Below are 25,839 nucleotides of genomic sequence, written 5' to 3'. Positions count from 1 at the left end.
CAATCTGCTGCAGTTACTGAGTAACAAAAACAACATTGAGAGACGTTACGCCTACGGAGTGTCAGCGTAGAAATTCACGTGTGCTGCCGAAGGGGTGACCTGCTGGAAGGCGTTGTCGCCTGTAATATCAACCTTCTGTGGTGTCTTGATGACGTTTCCGGACATGGGTTCCTATCTTCCATTTGTTCCTCAAGACACCCTATACAACCCTTCGCAGTTCTTCCCCACATTTGTGGGACACCCTGTATTGTGTCCCTTTCCATAACTATCTGCGAATAGTGCTGACAGATGATCATAAGGACTTCACATTAAACACCTTATTAACTTCTCAACGTCCTATAAAAAGAGAACTAAGAATTTTATTTTTTAATGTCGTTTATCCTTCATTTATTTAAATCTCGTCCAGGGCCCTTATTTTCTCTGAGTTAGATGTTCAGATATAACTTATCCTTACATCAGTCTATCCAAAGACGGAGAAGAGGACGTAGAGGAAAGTCCAGCAGTGCGTGTTTTATAAGTGCTGTATAATAGCCGTTGACTTAGAAGAACAGAACCTTACATGTTACAAGGTAAAAATTCCTAGAGGCGATAGTTTGTTTCTGGATCGAGCAGATAAATCAGTCTAATCTGAAAGCTGTAAATTCAACTAAATACCTAGGTATTACAATGACGAACAACTTAAATTGGGAGGAACACATAGAAAATGTTGTGGGGAATGCTAACCAAAGACTGCGTTTTGTTGGGAGGACACTTGGAAAATGTAACAGATCTACTAAGGAGACTGCCTACACTACGCTTGTCCGTCCTCTTTTAGAATACTGCCGCGCGATGTGGGATACTTACCAGCTAGGACTGACGGAGTGCATCGAAGAAGTTCAAAGAAGGGCAGCATGTATCGTATTATTGCGAAATATGGGAGAGAGGTCACAGAAATGATACAGGATTTGCGCTGGACATCATTAACAAAAAGGCGTTTTTCGTTGCGACGGAATCTTCTCACGAAATTCCAATACCAAATTTCTCCTCCGAATTCCTAAATATTTTGTTTACACCAACCTACGTATGGAGAAACGATCACCCCGTGAAAATAAGGGAAATCAGAGCTCGTACGGAAAGACGTAGCGGAATGATATAGGTGTTCGTTCTTTCCGTGAGGTATACGAGATTGGAATAATAGAGAATTGTGAAGGTGGTTCGATGAACCCTCTGCCAGGCAATTAAATGTGATTTGTAGAGTATCCATGTAGATGAATACCGAAGGTGACGATACTGGCTAGCAAAAGGCAGGGCTGTGATGTAGGAAGAGGACCATAGAAAATTAAAAAACTAAGAAAATAAAATGTAAAACAAAAAGAAAATGACTCAGTCAGTAAGAGAATTGCCCATGAAAAGCAACGATCTGGGTTAGAGTCCCAATGTCTCACAGAATTCTGTACGCTCACCAACTTTGTCATGTCTAATGGAAGCGATGGCACCGAAGTTTAGATTCTTTTTTGTACTAAATGGGATTGAAAAAATACCTTAATCCTCAATAGCTATGGTACAGCTTTCTCAGAACCCATGAAATACAAGAACAGAGGGAATCAACATCCATTTCTCAACTGTATTATTTCATTCATTAATTTCTGTGTGTTAGGTAATCCTTTTAGGGAACATTTCGTGCATTTCAGGTAGGCAGCTTATAGCACTATTTGGCAAAACTACCAGTAATGCGTCAGAATGTGACTAATTAACGTCAAAATCATCATACACAACTGGGACAGGCCTGTGTCAAAATAAAATGCTCTACTATTATATTTCTTTGTTTATCAAAATTCATGTTGTACTGTTGCTAGTTGGTATGAAAACCTTTATTATTGCCACCAGTTTCAGTTGTTACAAATCATCACGATGCACCAAATTTATTCAATTACAGTATCTCGTGATGCCCCACCGACTCTTCATAGGAACAAAAACATCAGCTGGACAACTTCAAACATTTTTGAGAAGATAGAGTGCATCAGTCACATATATAAAACACATCCACTCCCGAAAGTAGTAAACTGTTGCACAAGACCAATGACTGAGACGTCTAACAATGACGTTCCTCGAACATTTCATAGGTGGAAGCGTTGTACTACTATAGTATTGATACATAACACTTCTGAACTCAATAAATAGAGTTCTACCGACCACTTCACGTCTTTGAAGTAATGTACGATGAGATGGAACGTTTGTATAATCATGGTTACTGTAATTGAAAATGTTGTTGTAATGCCATTATTCAATTTCATATAATTGTAAAACTTTTGTCCAACGTTATTTAACAATGGCCTGTTCACGGGTGAGCTCAGGTACCCGACGACAATATTAATGGTCGAAACTGGTCGGAATAATAAAGATTTCTACAGCAGCCAACAGTGTTCCAACAAGATTTTCGATAAAAATACACTGAAGCGCCAAAGAAACTAGTATAGGCATGAGTATTCAGACACAGGTATCTGTAAACAGCGAGAATACTGCGCTGCGGTCTGCAACGCCTATATAAGACAGCAAGTGTCTGGCGCAGTTGTTAGATTGGTTACTGCTGCTACAATGGCAGGTTATCAAAAGTTAAGTGAGTTTGAACGCGGTGTTATAGTCGGCGCACGAGCAATAGGACAGAGCATCTCCGAGTAGCGATGAAATAGGTGTTTTCCCATTGCGACTGTTTAACGGGTGTACCGGGAATATCAAGAATTCCGTAAAACATCAAATCTCCGGCATCTCTGCGACCAGGAAAAGATCCTGCAAGAACGAGACCAAAGACTACTGAAGAGAATTGTTCAACCTGACAGACGTGCAACAATTCCGCAGATTGCTGCAGATTTCAATGCTGGGCCATCAACAAGTGTCAGCGTGCGAACCATTCAACGAAACATCATCGATATGGGCTTTCGGAGGCGAAGGCCCATTCGTGTATCCTTGATGACTGCATTACAAAAAACTTTACTCCTCGCCTGGGCCCGTCAACACTGACATTGGACTGTTGATAACTGGCAACATGCTGCCTGGTCGGATGAGTCTTGTTTCAAATTTTATCGAGTGGATGTACGTGTAAGGGCATAAAGACAACCTCATGAATCCACGGACATTGTATGTCAGCACTGGACAGTTGAAACTGGTGGAGGCCCCTGTAATACTGTGGGACAATTGCAGTTGGAGTGATATGGGACCCCTGATACGCCTAGATACGACTCTGACAGGTGACACGTACGTAGGCAGCCTATCTGATCACCTGCATCGATTCATGTCCATTGTGCGTTCCGACGGACTTGGGCAATTCCAGCAGGACAATGCGACTCCCTACATGTCCAGAATTTCTACAGAGTGGCTTCAGGAACACACTTCTAAGTTTAAACAGTTCCGCTGGCCACCAAACTCCCCAAACATGAACGTTACTGAGCATGTCTGGTATGCCTTGTAACGTGCTGTTCAGAAGAGATCTACACCCTCTTGGACCCTTACAGATTTATGGAGAACTCTGCAGGATTCACGGTGTCAGTTCCCTCCAGCACTATTTCAAGCATTAGTCAAGTCCATACTACGTTGTGTTGACGCACTTATGCGTGCTCACGGGGGCCGTACACGATGTTAGGCAGGTGTGCCAGTTTCTTTGGCTCTTCAGGGTATATGCAAGCTGTAAGGCACCAAACGATGAAAATATGTGCTGCTTGTTGATTCAGATATTAGGTCTAGAATTATTTAAAATGTTCCGTAAAGAACATTTTAATACAGATAATATTTTTATATTTAACTCTTGCAAGAAAAGTTTGTGAAAATGGTGCTGCCTTCTAGGATCGCGTTATGGCCTGGGCGTTATCTCGCCATTCTGGAACGCACAATGGATCAAGATAAGTATGAATCTATTATTTGGCTCCGTGTCCATCTCTACATTCAGTTTATTTCTCCTCGGCAGATGGGATCTATCGGCAGGAAATGTAACAAATCACACAGCTCGCAGTGTACCTGCGTCGTTCGGAAAGCACAAGGATGAGTTCACCGTACTGCACTGGCCAACAAACTTCTCGGATATAAACCCAATCGGGAATCTTTGGGGCTACCTCAATAGGTCTGTTCGCGCCATGGATAGTCAACCGAGATACCTAGTGCAGCTGGTCTCAGCACTAGAGTCGGCATGGCTCCGTATCCCTGTCGGTACTTTCCAGAGCCTCACTGACTCTCGTCTTGCGTCTGATGTAACGGTCGCACTGCCAGAGGTGGTTATTCGATCTTTCGAGAGGTGTTCACATTAGTGTGACTGGAAAGTGTATTGGGTGGTTATAATTAAACTTTCGCTATTTAACGCGTTATAACATGGAAACTAATTACCGTACGAGTATCAAACTTGATAGCATTAATGTTCAGAGTACGGGGTGCACGATTTCCATGGGTCACTGCGCCACCGCCCAGTTCCAACTGTGACCACCAGGTTCCGTCATCAGTAATCGTGATACACAGTCTCATACACCTGACCAGTCGCCGTGCACTTATTGACGTGTCAACCAAGCTTGGACCAAAGGAGCAGGATATTATTGGTAAAACTCTGTTATCAAAACAACAGCAATCCTGCAACTGCACTTCGAGAATATCGCCGGCTGAAATGATTACGGAAGGGTCCTATTGCGCCACCTACTTTGCGGAGCATGATGAAGAAGTTCGAATCAACTGGAGAACTGGGCGTCGCTCTGGGAAGAACCCGACGACCGGTTGCACCACAGCTGCTGCGCGCAATTCTCGATCGTCATGCAGTGCGCGTACTGTTTCACGACTGTTGAACATCCCGTGGTCCACTGTACGGAAGGTGCTTCGAGCCATTCTCAGATAGTATGCGTATAGGATCCACATCGTACAGCACCTTACCTCATAGGATTGGATTGGATTGTTTTGGGGAAGAGACCAAACAGCGAGGTCATCGGTCTCATCGGATTACGGAAGGACGGGGAAGGAAGTCGGCCGTGCCCATTCAAAGGAACCACCCTGGCATTTGCCTGGAGCGATTTAGGGGAATCACGGAAAACCGAAATTAGGATGGCCAGTCGCGGTTTGAACCGTCGTCCTCCCGAATGCGAGTCCAGTGTACTAACCACTGCCCCATTTCGCTCCGTACCTCACAGGACGCTGAATGACGTGTTGATTTCGATCTCCACTTTCTTCTGGACCATCCGATGGACAGATGAAGCTCATTTTCATCTGATGCGTGAGGTGAACACTCCGAATATTCGAGTGTGGGGATCTTCACTTGCAGTCACTGTGCAAGAAGTTCCTCTGCATTGTGAACGTGTCGCCGTATGGTGTGGCTTTACGGCTCCGTTAATCATTGGCCCATCTTTTTCAAACAGGTTGGCGCTCAAGGGCCAAAGACGTGCAGTATGACTGGCCAGTGTTGCTGCGATAAGCTTCGCCAACATGTCATACCCGCCGTACAGGAGAGAGACGCGCTGAACTAAATAGTTTTCTTGCAAGATGGGGCCCCACCGCACATAGCTCGCGAAATTCACCTGCTTCCCCAAAAGAAATTTGGAACCGATCGAATTATCAGCTTATCGTTTGCTTTACGAGGGGAACATTCACACATGTGCTGATCTGAATATCAGCATATCAAGACAGGTAGCCATCATACCTACGGACATGCTTTGTTCAACTGTGCAGAATGCCCGCATCTCGTGGTCGTGCGGTAGCGTTCTCGCTTCCCCCGCCCGGGTTCCCGGGTTCGATTCCCGGCGGGGTCAGGGATTTTCTCTGCCTCGTGATGGCTGGGTGTTGTGTGCTGTCCTTAGGTTAGTTAGGTTTAAGTAGTTCTAAGTTCTAGGGGACTTATGACCACAGCAGTTGAGTCCCATAGTGCTCAGAGCCATTTGAACAATTTTTTTTTAACTGTGCAGAATGCAATCCTGTGCTTTCAGTCTTCGGGTCACTGATGGGCACGTTATTGGGCCTCTTTTGTAGCAATAATGGTACCAGTATGTAATGGTATGATGTACCGTAGCTGCACATTAAAAGTGTTTCAGTTGAACAGATTCTGCATTGTTTCTCTTTCCCATGTCCTTGACATTAATGCTACCAAGTTCGGTCACCGTACAGTAATTAGTTTCCATGTTATAACGTGTTAAATAGGGAGAGCTGAATTATAACTACCCAAGATATGCATCGGAAGCTCCATGAACCGTTTCACAGATTATACATTTTTCTCTAAGAAGGTAGCAAAGCCGAAAGACTGTAGCGAATTGTAGGAAGACCTGCACAGGATAGATGACTGGTGCAGTGACTGGCGGCTGACCCTGAGTATAGACAAACGTAACGCTTACACAGGAGAAGAAACCTGATACTGTACGCTCACACTATTAGTAACAGATCACAGGAAACTTCAACTTCAGTAAAACACTTCGGAATAACCATCTGGATCGCAACCTGGTCGACTAGCCGTAAAATGCATGCATAGAAACCAAGAGGTTGCGGGATCGCTACCTGGTCGGATCAGTAGAATTTTCAGTGACATTTTGTTCTAACGTTCACATCTCAACAGTCTCAAGTCATAAGGAACGCTACATGGTTCGGATTCCACTTTAAATTGTAGGTTCCCTTTTCCAAGTTATATAACAGAGATGTATTAGGTACCCATAAGCCATCGACGGGGCGTCCAATTGAAAGACTTGCATCCGGCCATTGAGACACACGAAGCTATTATTGTTATCGCCTGGAGGGACCTAAAGCAGAATAACCACATAAAACAAACTCAACAAATTGCAGATCACAGAATGATTTTCATCAGAAAGATTTCAAGGGATTGCAATACATCAATGAAAGAAGCGGTTGAGAAAAAGCTTGCTCAACCGATTATTGAGTGTTGTTCATCACAGTGGGACCTTTACCAAATAGGATTAATAGGAGCGATAGAGAGTATCCAGCGAAGAGCAGTGTGTTTCGTCACAGGACCGTTTGGTTGGTGCGAGAGCATTGTCAAGATGCTCAACAAACTTTGGTGGAAAAATACTATTTTGTCGAGAACTGACATTTTGAGCCCATGGCTGTGTACAAAATATAGCTTGACTCCTACAAAGAAGGAAAAAGCAAACAGTCACGTTTTACAACGCTATTTATTTATTTAAATACCGCTCTTACCGGTTTCGAACCGGAAGGTTCGTCTTCAGACGACTAGTTCAAGTTAATATGCATTTTACATAGCTTTCACTTTTTGTTTTCCGAAACTAAACACCCCCATTCCAAGGAAATTTCATCATTTGTGAAAACAAAGTGTGAAAAGTAATGTGAAATCTATGTTAATGTGAACCTTTTCGTTCGAAGCCGGTAACGGCGCTATTTAAATAAATAAATAGTGTTATAAAAAGTGGCTGGTTGCTGTTGTCTTCTCCATAAGAGTCATACTATAAATGTAGTTGAAAAAGCTACGAGAGAGTCGTTTTGTATCGTTGGCAGATTTATCACTGAAATTCTGCAAGTATATGTCCCTGGAAGAGCAGGGCAAGATTTTATCTCCTTGCACTTCCATCTCACGAAGTGACCTCAACGAGAAATCATAGAAATTAGAGCTAATTCAGTAGTTTGCAAACAGTTGTAAGGTGGCAGAATAAATGGTCAGATTCGCACCTTACATGAGACCTTTATGAATCACAATGAGAAGGTAAATCAACAGTTACGAGAACATTTGCCTATCGACATGTAATGCAGAAAGGGATGACAGCCAATCGATGGTAATTAACACACCATTCCTATACAATGCATGTCTTTGAGCAGAAGGTAGAACAGGGAACGTGAGTCGAGCCGCTTTCAGTTTTGAAAAGCCAGCTCCACAATGACGTAGTGCTGTGGGAGTTACGTCGGAAACCACTTAAATGGGTGGCAGGAAAGAGGACAGCGACCCCGGGCCAGGTGGTTCAAGCCGGAGGACTGCCTGTAGTGGGGGCATCAGTACAAGGGCAGGGAAGAAGATTTAGAAAACTGTGTTTCGAAACTCCAACGGGATACGAACAAAAGCAAGTGACGCATTTTCGTCCAGCAAGTGCGACACACGGAAAGGTCAATGTACTTTAGGCATCTATAATGGGCGCAAAACGTCCGATTGGCGGATATGCAGTAGGAAGGAAAAAAATACTGAAGTTTCGACGCAATTTGATAGAAGGGACGTTGCAATTGTTAGAGGGTGTTTCTACAAAATAAGAGGAACACTCCTACTGGTCGAAAAAAGCTGTGACGTGAAAAGGGAACCCAAGTGGAGGGAGGCAGTTCTGCTATGAGTAGGACAAGACAGAAATTTTCATGGACTCTTCTCTGAACTGGCATCAGGTACAGAACGGAGCACTTAACACTCCGTACGATGCAGAGAAGAAATTTGTGTAGACACTGCATTCACAGCGGCTGCACTCCAGCTAAAAAATTAGATGTAGCAACATTTAGATCCAACAGTGGAGAAACGAACCAGCCGAATTAGTTAATTGTCCATGCGAGACCTGAGAGGGCACTATAATATGCACGCTGCTCTAGCCATGTGCGTGTATATCGCCACATAATAAGATTAGGGCTGAGTACACGTTTTCTCGCATAACGAGAAAGATAGGGAAAGTTTCTGCTGGAAAGTTCAGCAAAGGCCAGATTAGTTTTGTAGGAATTTCAGTGGGAGAGAGCGGCCTTGCAGACAGCAGCACGTCATATCTTAAGGTAAATACTGCATGCAAACTTTGTTGGTTCACCAGTTTGTGTCCACTGTAAACTCGAGTGGCCTTGGGTAATCTTGCACTCAAATTGGTCACTTCACTAACCATCCACCGTAGACTTGATTGTCATCCTAAATAGTACCGACCTTTGAACCGAAAATCGGACGATTTTCGTAGTATTGGCCAACATTATAATGTATGTGTAGGAGCAGTTTTGTAAAGAAACGCCCAATTAAACTTTCATATTATTGGGCTTCGGATTAATGTAAAGAAACTTCCAATTAAACTTTCATAATATTGTGTTTAGGATTGATGTGCTTTGGATGTTGGCAAGACGCATTATCCATACCGCTATTTTCATGTTGGCGAGTTGAAAACTGTGTGAAAGGCTGTCATTTGGTGAAAAATAGTGCGACATTAAACTTGTCATTTCACCTCACATAGTTGTTCTAAATTCAAGAATAAAAAGAAAACAAACCACACCCTTACACAGCCATTCTTCCACTGTGCAATTTGCCCATTGAACAAGGATGGGTCGAAAAGATTGTGTTACCACCTCTGGTACACACCATAAAACCGCTTGCACAGCACAGAAGTTGATGTAGTTGTCTACCAGTACTGTTTGTGGAGTCTGCTTAACCGTTACACCAGCAAAGAGATGTGCTTGGTAATTGCAAAGCGGCCGCATACCGAAAGTGGCGTGGTGTCCCGCCTCCTTGGAGCTGATGACGTCGCCGTTGTGGTCGTCGTGGCCCGGGATGTTGTCGGAGCGCCAGAGCACGCGCACGATCTGGAAGTAGGCGACCGACATGAAGAGCAGCGGCAGCGTGTAGAGCAGCAGGCTCTTGGCGCCATGGAACACCATCTCCGAGTCGTAGCTCCAGCTGCCCTCGCACTGGGTCAGCAGCACCGAGTCCCAATCGCGGCCCCGAGCGCGCAGCACCACCAGCTCGGGGATGTCTGCAACAGGGACACTCCCACCAGCACTTTCAAGGCACTAGAGCCAGCATTCCGAGGTTTCACACCACCCACGGCAGTGGAGGGCAACGTGCCAAGTTACCAGACTGGACAAAAGTCATGAGAAGGCAGTGGGTATAGCAACAATCGGCTTCTGCTGAAGCATATGTGGTACAATAGAATCAAATGTCTATATTCAAATTATTCAACTATGCTATAACTTAATTTTATTACGTGGCTGACGTTTATACATCACACCCTACCAGGAATTCTGTCATCCGCCACAGCAACGATTGCGATCAAGAAGACCAGCAAGTGTTACTGCAGGACAACTCATCGCGGATGGTTTTGATCTAAATGAAAGCTGGAAGCATGAGTGGTCAATAAAAACATTGGGAACAAGAGCCCATCACCTTGATCCCACAATGAAGCCAAAAGGTGTTGATCTATCGAGGAAACTCTGGTTCAAAAAGTGGTTCACATGGCTCTGAGCACTATGGGACTTAACTTCTAAGGTCATCAGTCTCCTAGAACTTAGAACTACTTAAACCTAACTAACCTAACGACATCACACACATACATGCCCGAGGCAGGTTTCGAACCTGCGACCGGAGGAAACTCTGGTGCCGCCTCAGCAGGCTAAGGACTGGACATGGTTGTTGTAGCTACTTCAGGTACAAATGGGGCTGGATCAGTTCACCAATGTGTGAATGTAACAGAGAAGAGCAGACGATTGAACATTTAGTCCTACGCTGTCCACTTCATTAATACCCTGGAATTCCCGCTGACTTGTTCACTCTCAAACCCAGCTTAATTAACTGGTTGAAAAACACGGACTTTAAGGTTTAATCTTGTCTTATATCATATGTATATTGTATAAAATCATTTGCCTTATATCAACTGTATATTATATAAAATCACCATACGATTAAATAAACAAAGTTGTGTGTAATGGGGCACGAGGTGTTACCGTAGCTATGCTCACATGTGAGTATTTTTGTTATGAGGAGTTATGGTGAGAAAATAATCTATTCCACGTGTAATAATATCAGCTGCCCCCTTGTTTGTGCCTGTTCAGGTAAGCATAGCTCGTGATGTACGTGCGCCTTTTACAATTTTTCAAAAAAAAAAAAAAAAAAAAAAGGGTTCAAATGGCTCTGAGCACTATGGGACTCAACATCTGAGGTCATCAGTCCGCTAGAACTTAGAACTACTTAAACCTAACTAACTTAAGGACATCACACACATCCATGCCCGAGGCAGGATTCGAACGTGGAAGCGTAGCGGTTGCGCGGTTTCCGACTGTAGCGCCTAGAACCGCTCGGCCACCCCGCCCGGCCCAATTTTTCAACATGGTTTACGTTCATCTATCTAAAAAAGTATGTTCTAGTCTCTACTTCAACATCTTAGGGGTCGATTTTGTTCATTTTTTGCGTTCTAGAATAGCCTACCATCTTCTGCAGTGTCCACGCTATTTCCATACCAAATTTCATCGAAACTGATTCAGTGGCTTAGTAGTGAAAACGTAACACACAGAGTTTCTTCCGCGTTTGTAGTGTTAGTAGGGAAAACTGGACTAGACAAGTTGCGGACATCATAGGCCTTGTATTAAGTAGATTGTTATGACGTAGATCATATCGGCAATGACAAGATTTTCACAACTGCGATAAAGTTCAAATGTCCAAGAGTAAGTAGCTTTCCAGAAGAGTTCATTTTTTGCTTATTTCGTGTAACATTCTTCACATCACTAAATACCTTGTACTGCACATTTTCTAAAGTAGGCTATGGTCTTCCTGTGAGTTCAAAATACCTCCATACCAAATTTAATCGATATTGCTTCAGTAGTTTATTCGTAAAAATTAACAGATTTACTTCCGCAGTTAGAATACAGGGTGACGCACGAAAAACCGGTTTCGAATACGGATTGCCCGCAAATTACGCACGAATTCTTGCCCCCACGAACAGATATTACCGCAAATAGATAATCAAGTCATAAATAGATAACAAAAAATAACGTATAAGCTAACGGAAAAGTCTATATTTACCGAATTGGTGTTTTCTTTTACATTACATTACTTCAGGAGCTGAAAATGACCTCCTTGTGTTTCAGTGCACTTTTGTGCACGCCCTAATATGTGCATATAGATTTTGCGTAACTCTACCGCATAAAGTCTCAAATTTTCATTACGAATATTGTTCTTCAAGCCATCTAACATCATTGGATTATTTCCGTACACCTTTCCGTTTAGAGTGCCCCACAGACAAAAGTCACAAGTGGTTAGGTCCTGCGAAAGCGACGGCCACAATCCTTTGCTGGCAGTATTTTCCTCTACTTTTTGTGAATTCGTGAGACTGGCTAGCGTAAAGTGTGACAGGTCGCCCCATCCTGTTGAAAGACAGGGGTTGATGTCAATTGTGACTAAAATTCTTCTATGATTCGCATATATACAGCAGTAGTTGCTGTTGTTTCAAAAAATATGGGACTCACAATTCAAGTTGCTGGCAGGACACATCACACTCCGATTTTTTTCACCGCTGTTCCTCCTTAATCGGATAGGGATTGTTGGTTGACCTGTATCTGGTGTTTGAGAGTTCACATATCCGGTCAGATGGAACTAAACTTCATCACTCATTAAATATTACAGCAGAAGTTTCATTCCACTGTCAAATTTTGACATTTTATAGGGAAGGTTTGCGCGAAACGTTCAGTTATTGTGACAATTTACGTGTCAAGTTCTTTGGACTCTGGATCATTCCGTGATCGCAGCAGGCGTACGAATGAATGGGGCTCGATTCCTTTTTGCGATTGCAACTCACACTGAAGTACGTCACTTTTTTACCAAATTCTGGGTACCGGCCTTTGCAAGCAGGGAAACGCCATGAAACGTGTTTGTAAATATGTCCACGTTTCCTTAAATGAACCGATAGACATAAACGCCTGCACTCTTTAGTTTCTTTCCTGAAGAGGATACATCTCGCTGACATATTTACTTCACATGTTTTTCGTACTGACAAGCCAAAACGTATTCGCAACAACTTCGAAACAACAGATGACAAAAGGCGGACAACAATGAGCAGTCACGTATAAGGGGCTGATTTGTCGTGAGCCATCCTGGATAATGAATGTTCAATAAATGATACTTACTACCTAATTCTCCACATCATTTCACTTTCATTTATAATGGGCTTTCAATTAACTGGTTGAGTGTTATGAAGAAATTCTCTAATTTTCAGAAGGGTTAAAAGTCAGAGATGTATCTCTGTCTTGCAACACATGGATGAGATGAATTAACAAAAGCATGTATTGGTGCTTCAAGATAGGAAAGGGGTATAAATTATATGTTATTTAAAAACACACATTCAAACTATCTGGGAATTAATCCTGGGGTATAGTAAAACTGAAAAATATTATTTATTGGTGCAGAAGTCAACAACTCACCCATTTTATGCAGTGTCTATTTAAGCAGCGTCACTGACTCTCTTCAGAATGAAGAGTACCCATAAATGAATTTTACTACTTTATTCCTTGGAGATGTGTGTTGCATTTAGCATTATAACGAAGGCTTCAACGTAAAAGACCCAACATAGTCAAATAATAAATTTATTGACGTGAAATGGAAAGTTAATCATCCATAAAGTTATATCAGCTGCTCCACGTACAATTTTAATAATGCAGATAGAAAGAGAATTATGAACAACAACAGACAAAGGAATGTAAAGAAGCGTGGATGCATGATCAAATCAATTTTACTAAGAGATGATATAACATTTTTGAAAAGGTGGAAGAAATTACATCTAAGTTACCAGTCGGATATAAAAACTTACAAGGTGCAAATACTCAAGACTATAGTATCAAACTATTACATCAAAGGAGATTAAATGAGAAGTGTCAAATGAAACCAGTTAGTAACAACATAAATGGAGAATGGAATATTACTTTAAAATTATAACGCAAACAGTGGCTGAAGCGTTAGGAACGATGCATAATAAATATTCTGAACTATGTTAACGATTTGGGATGCACATATTAGCAAATTAATAAAAGACAATGGAGGGGTATTTAAAAAAGTTATCAGCACCTTTAACATGAGTTACAGAGAGGGTTGAAAAGGCAAATCTGCTTTAGAAAAGAAAGAATTCGAAAAATTAAATGAGAAAGTTGGGACCAATATGATAGTGAAACACAACACGATATTCATGGAAGAAAAACGCAGCATAAAAAATAGTGAAGCACTTGAATAAACAAGAAAGAGACAATTCACACCTAAATATAATATTCGGAAAGCTATGCTCGAAGTACTCGAAACTTTTATGGACTACAAAATAAAACAGAACCAGAATGAACACCGGAACCAATGATTATTTAAATTTGATAAAAACGAAAGGACGGCAATAAGTGTTTCATGAAACAAAAAACAAAAAGTCACAACGCACTGCTAATATAAACATGGGATTGAGTAAATATGCCAGATGAATGTAATGAAGCTTTGTTATGCGGTATTTACAAGAAAAGAAATAAGTCTGCTGTAGTCCTGTTACAGATTGTATACTGTAATTGTAAACAAGTTATTAGCACCAATAGTGGAAGCACGGATGTTAAAGGTACATCATGTTCTGACTATCTTTTCACTTTCTCACGAGTAACTCAGAAAAGAGAATTTAGAATACCAGACTCTAATATTTTTATGGATTATAAAAAGGGGTTTGACAAGGTAGACCAGCAATTGCTGTTGGAATCAATAGAAGAAATGGGAGATCCAGCATTTCTTTTTACTGTAATTCGGTCATTACAAAAAATTATAAAATTATTAGTAAAATCAGCATCAGCACTGCAAGAAATGGGACAGAATCTGCCGATATTAATCAAGGAATTAGACAAGGCTGTCCAGTGTCTCCCATCATTTTCGATGTTTACACTGACGATATCATTCATTAATGGTTGACTGTATTCAATGATATATGAAAAAATTATGATTTTAATATCACGACGTGACCATGTCTTGGGGGTTGGGTTGTTTTGGGGAAGGAGACCAGACAGCGAGGTCATCGGTCTCATCCGATTAGGGAAGGGCGGGGAAGGAAGTCGGCCGTGCCCTTTCAAAGGACCCATCCCGGCATTTGCCTGGAGCGATTTAGGGAAATCACGGAAAACCTAAATCAGGATGGCCGGACGCGGGATTGAACCATCGTCCTCCCGAATGCGAGTCCAGTGTCTAACCACTGCGCCACCTCGCTCGGTCCCCGACCATGTCTTGATGAGTAGTTTACTATAGGAGAATCTGAAGAAAAGGTTCAAATTGCTGTACCGGTACATAAGCGGAGTCAGATTGCCATTAGAACGGAATGTGGATATCGACAGATGAAACTAAAGCGATTGCATTTCAAGAACTGGAAACCATAAGAGACAATTTTTTTTTTATAAAATAATCGAACAAGTACGATACTTTGTATGACTAGGTGTAATTTTAAATTTTTGAAGTCAGATGATGCAGAGCTAAAATTGGTCAGATTCAGACATTTCTGTGAAATCACAAAGCGTGCATGAAAATGTAACATACAGAAACAAGTATCAACGAAACTTTACAAAGTAATAGCTTGCCTTTGCTGCTGTATGGTGGCAAAGGTTGGACCCTAACACCTGACAAATTGCGAAGAATGGAGTCATCAGGAGAGAAGTTCTCCACCTTCGTTGCAGGATATTCATTACTGGACTATAAAATAAACACCAATATTAGAAATGAACCAGACGTTGAACCCATTATATCTATAACTGTAAAATAGAGAATGAGCTGGGAAAGGCCGTGTCCAACATATGACTGATAGTAGAATATTGCCATACTATGTAAATCAGTTGTAAGAGAAAAGTTGGGCATCCCACACACTGATAATGTGAAAAATTCTGAGTTTGGAACAGGTCAAAAGACCTAATGATGACGATTTCGACGACGACGACGACGACGACGACGACGATGATGATGATGATGATGATTCTTGTCTGGCCAATGAAACATGAGAACACGCCCAGGACGAATTTAGGAGAACACCTGGGTAGAGAAAAGACTGCGCTGCTAAGTTTCATTATCTACTGGAAGGTTGTTCAAGACTTTGGCCATTGTTAAGAGATGACAAATATCCAGATTCATTAATGATATCGACTGAAACAATTTCACCAGACTGTAAACACGTCATTGCCTGCCGCCTCACGTGTCATGAAGTCTCAACACCAGCTTGCTGTGTATTCATTGCTGGGTAAAGTTGTTCAGGCGTAACGTCTAGCACCGGCAGGACGGTCAAGACCAGAACAACAGAGAGAGCTGTGGAACGACGTCAGCCAATAGTACGCTGACCGACCCCTCTCTAGGACGACACAGAGAGAGGAGTGGCCTCCACATGAAGACAATATAAGCGCCACGCCGCCTAGTCGCAGCCCGGTTGAAGACCAGTTGAAGTCCAGGCACTCTACGAGTTCGGCAGCACGACTTAGGAAAGGTATTTCTCCTCTTGTGTTACGAATTGTATATACTGATGAGATTGCTTATGTTTCATGTCACCCTTTGCTTGTGACTTCCCATTGTAAATTCCCAAAGTTATGTACTGTCAATTTTCTTACTGTAATAAAAATCTATTAATACTATTTGCTTGAATTGCTGTCTAGCGATCCGAAAAGGCAGGCTTCCTAGGCACTCTATATTAGACTAGCGGGCAGAACACAACTATGGCGGTAAAGTGTCACATGAACCACGAGCAGACAGCCAACACTGCTTCCCCTTGTTGACTTTTCGTGAGCCATTGTTTTGCTAGCGCGTTAATTCTCTCTTGTCTTTTCTTTGTAGCGGTGTTTACTTGCTTCAACAGTGTTACAATGTTTTTGCTAATCAGTATTTTCAGTTGCGTGTTGCAGAAATTTTCTTTGATTTTGTACGTATTTTGATTGCTTGCCTTGTCTGTTTCTCGCATTTATCTCTTCCAATATGCCCACCCCATCTATCGAACCGGCTTCTCAGGCGCCACAGCTGCAACGATAAATGCAATGCAGCTAACACAGATATTTCATTTTCAAGACGCAACAGATTGCATCTCTACTCAAAACAGCACAACTAATACTGGCGAATCAAGGAAATGCACTACAGCAGCCACCTACAGCAGCTCCAAGTGCTATACCGCCTTTTCGCTCATTTAATGAACAATGTGAGGAATGGGTCGAGTGGTTGCAACAGTTTGAAGCCCACACAATAGCTCACAACATGCTAGGTGCTGGGAAAAGCCGTTTCTTTTTGTCTTCAGTAGTAAGTACAGGGCTTCAATATTGTCAGTAACTCTTCCCTAACGTCACTGTGAGTGAACTTTCGTATGATCCGGTTGTATAAGTAAATTCGCTAACTAACTATTACACTCCTGGAAATGGAAAAAAGAACACATTGACACCGGTGTGTCAGACCCACCATACTTGCTCCGGACACTGCGAGAGGGCTGTACAAGCAATGATCACACGCACGGCACAGCGGACACACCAGGAACCGCGGTGTTGGCCGTCGAATGGCGCTAGCTGCGCAGCATTTGTGCACCGCCGCCGTCAGTGTCAGCCAGTTTGCCGTGGCATACGGAGCTCCATCGCAGTCTTTAACACTGGTAGCATGCCGCGACAGCGTGGACGTGAACCGTATGTGCAGTTGACGGACTTTGAGCGAGGGCGTATAGTGGGCATGCGGGAGGCCGGGTGGACGTACCGCCGAATTGCTCAACACGTGGGGCGTGAGGTCTCCACAGTACATCGATGTTGTCGCCAGTGGTCGGCGGAATGTGCACGTGCCCGTCGACCTGGGACCAGACCGCAGCGACGCACGGATGCACGCCAAAACCGTAGGATCCTACGCAGTGCCGTAGGGGACCGCACCGCCACTTCCCAGCAAATTAGGGACACTGTTGCTCCTGGGGTATCGGCGAGGACCATTCGCAACCGTCTCCATGAAGCTGGGCTACGGTCCCGCACACCGTTAGGCCGTCTTCCGCTCACGCCCCAACATCGTGCAGCCCGCCTCCAGTGGTGTCGCGACAGGCGTGAATGGAGGGACGAATGGAGACGTGTCGTCTTCAGCGATGAGAGTCGCTTCTGCCTTGGTGCCAATGATGGTCGTATGCGTGTTTGGCGCCGTGCAGGTGAGCGCCACAATCAGGACTGCATACGACCGAGGCACACAGGGCCAACACCCGGCATCATGGTGTGGGGAGCGATCTCCTACACTGGCCGTACACCACTGGTGATCGTCGAGGGGACACTGAATAGTGCACGGTACATCCAAACCGTCATCGAACCCATCGTTCTACCATTCCTAGACCGGCAAGGGAACTTGCTGTTCCAACAGGACAATGCACGTCCGCATGTATCCCGTGCCACCCAACGTGCTCTAGAAGGTGTAAGCCAACTACCCTGGCCAGCAAGATCTCCGGATCTGTCCCCCATTGAGCATGTTTGGGACTGGATGAAGCGTCGTCTCACGCGGTCTGCACGTCCAGCACGAACGCTGGTCCAACTGAGGCGCCAGGTGGAAATGGCATGGCAAGCCGTTCCACAGGACTACATCCAGCATCTCTACGATCGTCTCCATGGGAGAATAGCAGCCTGCATTGCTGCGAAAGGTGGATATACACTGTACTAGTGCCGACATTGTGCATGCTCTGTTGCCTGTGTCTATGTGCCTGTGGTTCTGTCAGTGTGATCATGTGATGTATCTGACCCCAAGAATGTGTCAATAAAGTTTCCCCTTCCTGGGACAATGAATTCACGGTGTTCTTATTTCAATTTCCAGGAGTGTATAACGAACAAGTGAATGTGGTAGCTTCTAGGTATCAATTCTTTAAATGCATGAAATGGTCAGAACAAACGTATTGCGAGTGGGTAACAGATTTGCAGGGTATGGCGAGGAAATGCAAATTCAAATGTGCTTGTGGAGCTTTATATTTTGATGTAATCTTGTGTGATGCTGTTGTGTAAAATGTAACTTAAGTGAGTCTTAGGGAATAGATTTTGAAATAGTTCAATCCATCATTTCAACATGTAGTGCAAATACTAGATCAGTGTGATTCAGGTTGGCCGGCCGGAGTGGTCGAGCGGTTCTAGGTGCTACAGTCTGGAACCGCGCGACCGCTACGATCGCAGGTTCGAATCCTGTCTCGGGCATGGATGTATGTGATGTCTTTAGGTTAGTTAGGTTTGAGTAGTTCTACGTTCTAGGGGACTGATAACCTCATAAGTAAGTCCCATAGTGCTCAGAGCCACTTGAACCATTTGATTCAGGTTGGCAAATAAACTTGAGGAGAGCAATTTGTCAGGTTGAGTCCCTTGCTCGCAACCATCCTGTTATGCAACGGCAGCTTATTTGCGCCTCCTGGTGTAAACAACATTCCACGCCGCATTAACAGCTCTCTACACAGGCAAACAGAATTAAGTGATGCCCACAGTGCTATTCACGGCACAAACTCCATGACGGCCCATCCAGACAGGCACAGTGTTATGCCTGTTACAACGGAACAAACATCAGAATTTTTCCCACTCACAAAAATCTAGTCACAAGGCCCATGTTATAAATGCAGTGTATTCAACACCTGCAGTGGGCATTAGCAAAATTAGGAAGCGAACAGTTTCTTCAGTCCTACGCCAGTCCAACAAACTTTTTATCCTTTACTTCTTTGTGAAAACGTGAGAAATTTCAGTTGGACATGGCTCCCTCTATTACATTGCTGAATCATAACACATATGAAGTGTTTGGCTCCCCATGTCTGTCTAAAAGTAACACGCACCTGTTGGCTTATAATGGACAAGACATTCACGTTCTTGGAAAATGTACATTACCTGCCATGTATCGCTCGCATACGCTAACTGCAACTTTCACTGTGCTACAATCACGTGATTGTGGGAACATAGTTGGCCTTAATTCCTTTGATTTGCTTGGCTTTTGAATTCAGAACAATACGTTGTCAGTATCTCCAGTCAATGCAAAAGACAGTGTAGCAAGTTCGCTGGAAGAATTGCCTGAACTTTTTCTGCAGGTAAGAATAGCATTTTTTTTTTGGCACATATTACTCTTAAAGACAATGCTCAGCCTAAATTGTGCTGGACCAGAACTGTTCCCATTACCTTACGGGAACGACGCTGCTAAATTCAAAGTATTGCAAGACAGCGGAGCTATTGCGCCCATAGAAGCTAGTCAAAGGGCAAGTCCACTCGTTTTGCTCCCCAAACCTTCAGGTCGAATTCGCCCTGTGTTCACTTTAAGTCTATGGTCAACCCACAAACTCTGATTAATACTTAACTATTGCCATGCCCAGATGATCTCATGGAAATATTATGCGCTGTTCGCTACTTTTCAAAAATTGATTTGCTCGACGCATATCTTCAAATACCGATCGATGACGAATCTCAAAAAGTGTTTGTAGTGAACACTCATTGGGATTGTTTAAATATTTGCGTTTGCCTCTTGGCAGTGATTCTGCACCCGCTATTTTCCAACGGTATTTGGAACAGCTGAATACTCAAGTGCCAAACTGTTCAAACTATTTGGATGATACTGTCATATGAGGTCGTACACTTGAAGATGATATTGAAAATTTGTGTGCTTTGTTTTGTGTGTTATCTGCTGTAGGACTGAATTGTAGACTGGACAAGTATGATTTTTTTAAACCTGAGTTGCAGTATCTCGGTCATGTTCTAAACAGTCAAGGTGTACATCCTCTTCAGCCGCATTTGTTAGCCGTACGAGATTTTCCAGTTCCTCGCAATGTCCCAGAATTGCAGTCAGCTTTAGAGCAAATGAACTATTTTATTCGGTTAGTACCGAATACTCCACAAATCGCAGCTCGATTACATCGCTTGCGTCCCAAGAATGTTCCTTTTGTTTGGACAGATGAGGGCCAAGAAGCTTTTCAAAATCTTAAAGATGCATTGCTCAGTGATCGCTGCTTGGTTCACTTTGATCCTGACAAACCGGTTGTGTTGCAAGTTGACGCTTCCTCTTATGGAATCGGTGCAGTGCTTTCGCACAGAATTGGTGATAAAGAAAGGCCTATTGCCCTGGCATCGAAAATATTGTCCAAAGCTCAGTGTAACTGTTCACAAATAGAGAAAGAGGCATTGGCTATTGTGTATGGTGTCACAAACTACCACCACTATTTGTATGGCAGGAAATTCTACTTAATAACGGATTACAAGCTTTTTCAGATCTTGTTTCATCCAACGAAGCCTGTACCTGCACGAACTGCCCAAAAATTGCAAGGATGAGTTTGGTTGTTGTGTCAACACCAGTACGATATTGTGTATCGTCCGACAGCTCAAAGTGGTATGCAGTCGCACTTTCACGTCTTCCAATTGGCCCTGACACAGACTTCGACGTTTCTGCTGCATCTTGTTGTCACAACGAAGCTCAGCATTCAGAATTGCTTCAATTGTTTCCGGTGAACTATAGGAAAACTGCACAGGCCACGGAAGCTGACTCAGATCTGAACATTTTGCTAAAATACATTCGGACGTCTTGGCCTCTTTCACTGTATGGCATAAAGAACTCTGTAGTGCGCCGATACTTTGCACGTCGGCATTGCCTCGCTGTACAGCAAGGTCTGATCCTTGTTCAAAATGACAGTGGACGGAACGTGTGTTGAGCCCTACAGCTTTGGTAAACGAAGTGTTGCAGTTACTTCAACAAGGACACTGCGGAACTGTTCATACGAAATAGTCAGCGCGTCGCCAATGTACTTGGCAGGGGATGGACGCCCAATTAAAATATATGACGTCGCAGTGTCACACAAGTGCGCAAAATCTGTTCGCTCTGCCACAAAAAGCCGCTGCTTGGCCTAAGTCGCAATCACTATGCCAACGTGGACGTTACGGGGCGTTTTTGAAACACTGGTTGGTTGATTGTGGGTGACTTGTAGAGCAAGTTTCCTTTTGCTGTGACAATGAACTCGACAACACTAGGAAGCACAAATCAGGTGTTGTCCTCTATTTTTTGCCTCGAAGGTTTACCTGAAGTCATAGTGTCGAAAACGGCCCTCAGTTCAATTCAAATGAATTTGGAACATTCTCTGAGCGCAGTGGCAAGCAGCATCTATTGCACCGTTCCATCAACAGTAATATGGCAAAGATGAACGTTTTCTCAGAACCTTCGAGCCAGCAGATGACCAAATTTTGCACCGCACACACCAGGGATCAAGCATTGCAACAGTTTCTCGCCGGCTATAGTTCGCATCCACGAGATGGACCGTAGCCGGTGAATTGCTTCACAGCCGCCGCCATCGCACACTGCTCCACCTGCTCCATCCCCCTCAGCATCGGCGCCGAAGGAAATCCGCTAGTATCGCTTCACGCCGCGTGATATTTTGTTTGTCAGTGTTTTTAGTGGCAGCAGACGGTGGCGCGAGGCGAGATCGTTCGTCGACTTGGCGTTTTCATGTATCTCATTTCAGGCCCGGACGGATTGCAGCACCAACATCTCAGTCAAATTTGCCATTTTCATGTACACAGTGATCCTTCTGTGTGTCTCCCCCCCAGATTCAAGGATCCCGAGGACAGCGCGGCCACAGCGGCCGGCAGAGGCGCTCATCACGACAACGCATCCTCAACTTCCTCTCGTCCTACCGATGGAGCTGGACCCGCCCACGCCGCATCACCCTACGCCTTCCACATCTTGCTATGGGCCTCAGGAATTGGACGCGTATCCTTCTTTCTGGTCGTTTTCCGAGGGACGTTTCCGCCAGACCGAAAGGCGGATGGCGGACTACGACCGGAAGTCTGACATCCCTTGCAGCTAAAGCTGCAAATCGAAGAAAGACTTAAGTAATGAGAAGTAGCAGAATTGAGAACAGCGAGCAACTTAACACCAGGATTAATGGCCACTAAGTAGATGAAGTTAAGGAATTCTGCATCCTAGACAGTAAAGTAACCAACGGCGGACGGAGCAAGATGGACATCAAAAGCAGACTAACAATGGCGAGAAGGACTTTCCTGGCCAAGAGAAGTCTGCTGGTATCAAACATAGACCTTAATTTGAGGAAGAAATGTCTCAGAATGTACTTCTGGATTACAGCATAGTATGGTACTAAAACAAGGACTGTGGGAAAACTGGAACACAAGAGATTCGAAGCATTTGAGATGTGGTGATGCACACGAATGTTGAAAATTAGCTGCACTCGTAAGGTAAGGAATGAGGAGGTTCTGCGCAGAATCGGATTGGAAAAGAAAATAATATCGAGCAGATAACTGAGGACGTAGGTTGCAAGTGCTACTGTGAGATGAAGAGGTTGGCACAGGAGAGGAAATAGTGGTGGGCCGCATCAATCCAGACAGAAGACTCCAGAATGAGATTTTCACTCTGCAGCGGAGTGTGCGCTGATATGAAACTTCTAGGCAGATTAAAACTGTGTGCCGGACCGAGACACGAACTCGAGACCTTTGCCTTTCGCGGGCAAGTGTTCTGCCATGTGAGCTACCCAAGCACGACTCACGCCCCGTCCTCACAGCTTTACTTCCACCCGTACCGCGTCTCCTAAACTTCACAGAAGCTCTCCTACGAACCTTGCAGAACTAGCACTCCTGGAAGAAAGGATATTGCGGAGACAGAATGAGATTTTCACTCTGCAGCGGAGTGTGCGCTGATATGAAAGTTCCTGGCAGATTAAAATTGTGTGCCGGAAGTAAAGCTCTGAGGACGAGGCGTAAGTCGTGCTTGGGTAGCTCACATGGTAGAGCACTTGCCTGCGAAAGGCAAAGGTCCAGAGTTCCAGTCTGGGACCGGCACACAATTTTAATCTTCCACGAAGCTTCAGACAGAAGACTGTTATTGTGTCCGATAATAAATACGAATAGTCAATCAGGGAGGATTATGAATCACGTATTAAGTATTGCAATTGGTTTTCCGTAATTTACATAAGTTAAATAATATTGCATTAGTAATTGAAGAAAACAAATAATGTAATACAAATGTAGAAACAGAAATAATGGTTAATGACGATTCGTAGAAAGACAATGCCAGTTTTCCTAGTAGTTTCGAGTTTGCTATTGTACCATTTAAAAGTACGATCATTTGCCATTTGCAAATATTTCCCAAAGTATTTCACCTCTGTTAAAGAAAATATGTTTAGTAAAATTTGCAATGCCACGCCTTATACATTCGCGTGAACAATAACAAGAGTTTGTAATTTTGAGGAGAGAATCAAAAACTAATTCGCTAAAACAAAACTTAAAACAAATAAGAATAATGAGGCAAACTACATCGCAGTGTTTTATTTTAGCTCGTGATTCTGTGGGTGCAGCCTGTAGCAGGTTATCTGTTCTGTGGTAAGAATCTGTTGTAAATTAAACGAGTATTTTCGACAGAATATAAGAGCATTTTTTAGTTAGTGTAATTTCATGTAAATTCAACACATGCGTTTTTGTAATACGGCACATTTAAATTAAATAACAATTAGTCATTCTGAGAATTGTTGTGGCCGTTTTTTTATGGAATCTTATTGACAGACAGTCAGATGATTTTCATATTAATTAAAACAATATGCCTATAAGGTAATTTGAGGAAACAATTTCATGTTCAAAAGTATGTTAGCTATAAGGATTCTAGATCATGACTTGTAATCGGAATTTAAATGTCAGACAGTTTTCAGATTATTACTGAGAATTTCAGTTACACACAGTTTCATCATAAAACTTGCAGACAACTTTCAACAGGTTGGACTTTACACTCTTTTTCGTTCAAAGCAATTTCCTCTTGGCCTTCCGTTGTTATTGTTACGCATTTTTTCTTGTACATATTGTGTATTACCCACCTTTCTCTGTGTCAAGTTTTCTGTGGATTTCCGACATCTTTAACCAAATGGTTCAAATGGCTCTGAGCACTATGGGACTTAACATCTATGGTCATCAGTCCCCTAGAACTTAGAACTACTTAAACCTAACTAACCTAAGGACATCACACAATACCCAGTCATCACGAGGCAGAGAAAATCCCTGACCCCGCCGGGAATCGAACCCGGGAACCGGGGCGCGGGAAGCGAGAACGCTACCGCACGACCACGAGCTGCGGACGATCTTTAACCATTTTATATTGACCGCTGTGTCTAGGGCAACAAATCCTTTGACAGTGTCTTGATTTTTCCTGGATTTATTTCATTATCATGTGGAACATTAGATGTCTGGTGCTTTCTCCTTTCCTAAGGCCAACTAATTGATCGTCACGTGAAAGGTCATGAGTTTTTTATTCTGTTCATACGTATCCTATTCTGATTAGCAAATTGCACGCATGAACTGTGGGGCTCAGTCTGCGAATTTCTTTCATGTATCTGGCCGCTCTATCTTTGGAATTGACTACAGGATAATTTTTTCTGAAGTCCAATGATATGGCTTCTGTCTACTGTTTCATACTTTAATGTAATTATTATTTTGTTGCTACTTCCCTAAGAGATCATAGAAATTTTATTCATTTTGTCTACTCTGTCAAACATTGGATCTCCTGTGCTTTCAAATCAACATTTATTTCCTCTTCTTTCGCGTCTTCGAACAGGCGCTAATTCTACGCCTTCCGTCACTCGTCTTCCTCGTGTAACTTAACAGTCGAATTTCTTTCCCTTTCGACACCTTTACTGCTACTTTCCATATAAGGTTTCGATACGCCGAATCCATCCACGTACCAACAGATTCGCTTTCGATTTCTTCACGTTTTTCCTACTGGTATTTCGTTTTACCCTCACTGCACTGATTTCACTAATAAGTAACTAATACTGCTGTATTCTATTTTTGATTACTTTTGTATTTTTTTCCATCGTTGATCAATTGAATTCTTCCAATAAAAGATTATTGGTCAGAGGGCAGCAAGTTCGACTAATAAATCAAAGTACTGCGGAAGTTCATTCGACCCTAGCCACTTCTAAATGCAAATTGTCACTATTGGCTGGGATTCTGCTGTGAAAAATTACTGTCATTCTGCCAACGGATATGTCAAAAGAGTTTGGAAGAGCTGATATGGGACCAGGGCAACGTCTCGCTCTAGGTCAGGGAACAGGCCGTAAAAGCGTACGCGCCAGCAATGATCAACATAAAGAACATGCAGAAGTCAATGGAAACCATTGGAGGTATACAATAAGCAGTCGACATTCAAATGTCTAGCGGTCATTATATTCGAACCACTATACGAGTCTGCAGATATTTGAT

The 25,839-nt window shown here is 43.2% G+C and overlaps 1 protein-coding gene across 1 annotated transcript in view; it reads right to left on the bottom strand.

The window, feature by feature from the left end:
* Positions 1-25,839, bottom strand: part of LOC126195563 (orexin receptor type 2-like) — a 103,014-nt gene that overhangs the window by 41,107 nt on the left and 36,068 nt on the right. Inside the window, exon 3 of the mRNA XM_049934186.1 lies at positions 9,381-9,650. Within this exon, the coding sequence (XP_049790143.1) occupies positions 9,381-9,650 (270 nt within the window). The remainder of the gene's footprint in view (positions 1-9,380; positions 9,651-25,839) is intronic.

Source organism: Schistocerca nitens, chromosome 7 (genome assembly GCF_023898315.1).
Source record: "Schistocerca nitens isolate TAMUIC-IGC-003100 chromosome 7, iqSchNite1.1, whole genome shotgun sequence".
Classification (NCBI taxonomy): domain Eukaryota; kingdom Metazoa; phylum Arthropoda; class Insecta; order Orthoptera; family Acrididae; genus Schistocerca; species Schistocerca nitens.
Note: the sequence above shows the minus strand (reverse complement) of the source record. Positions and strands in the feature narration are given on the sequence as shown.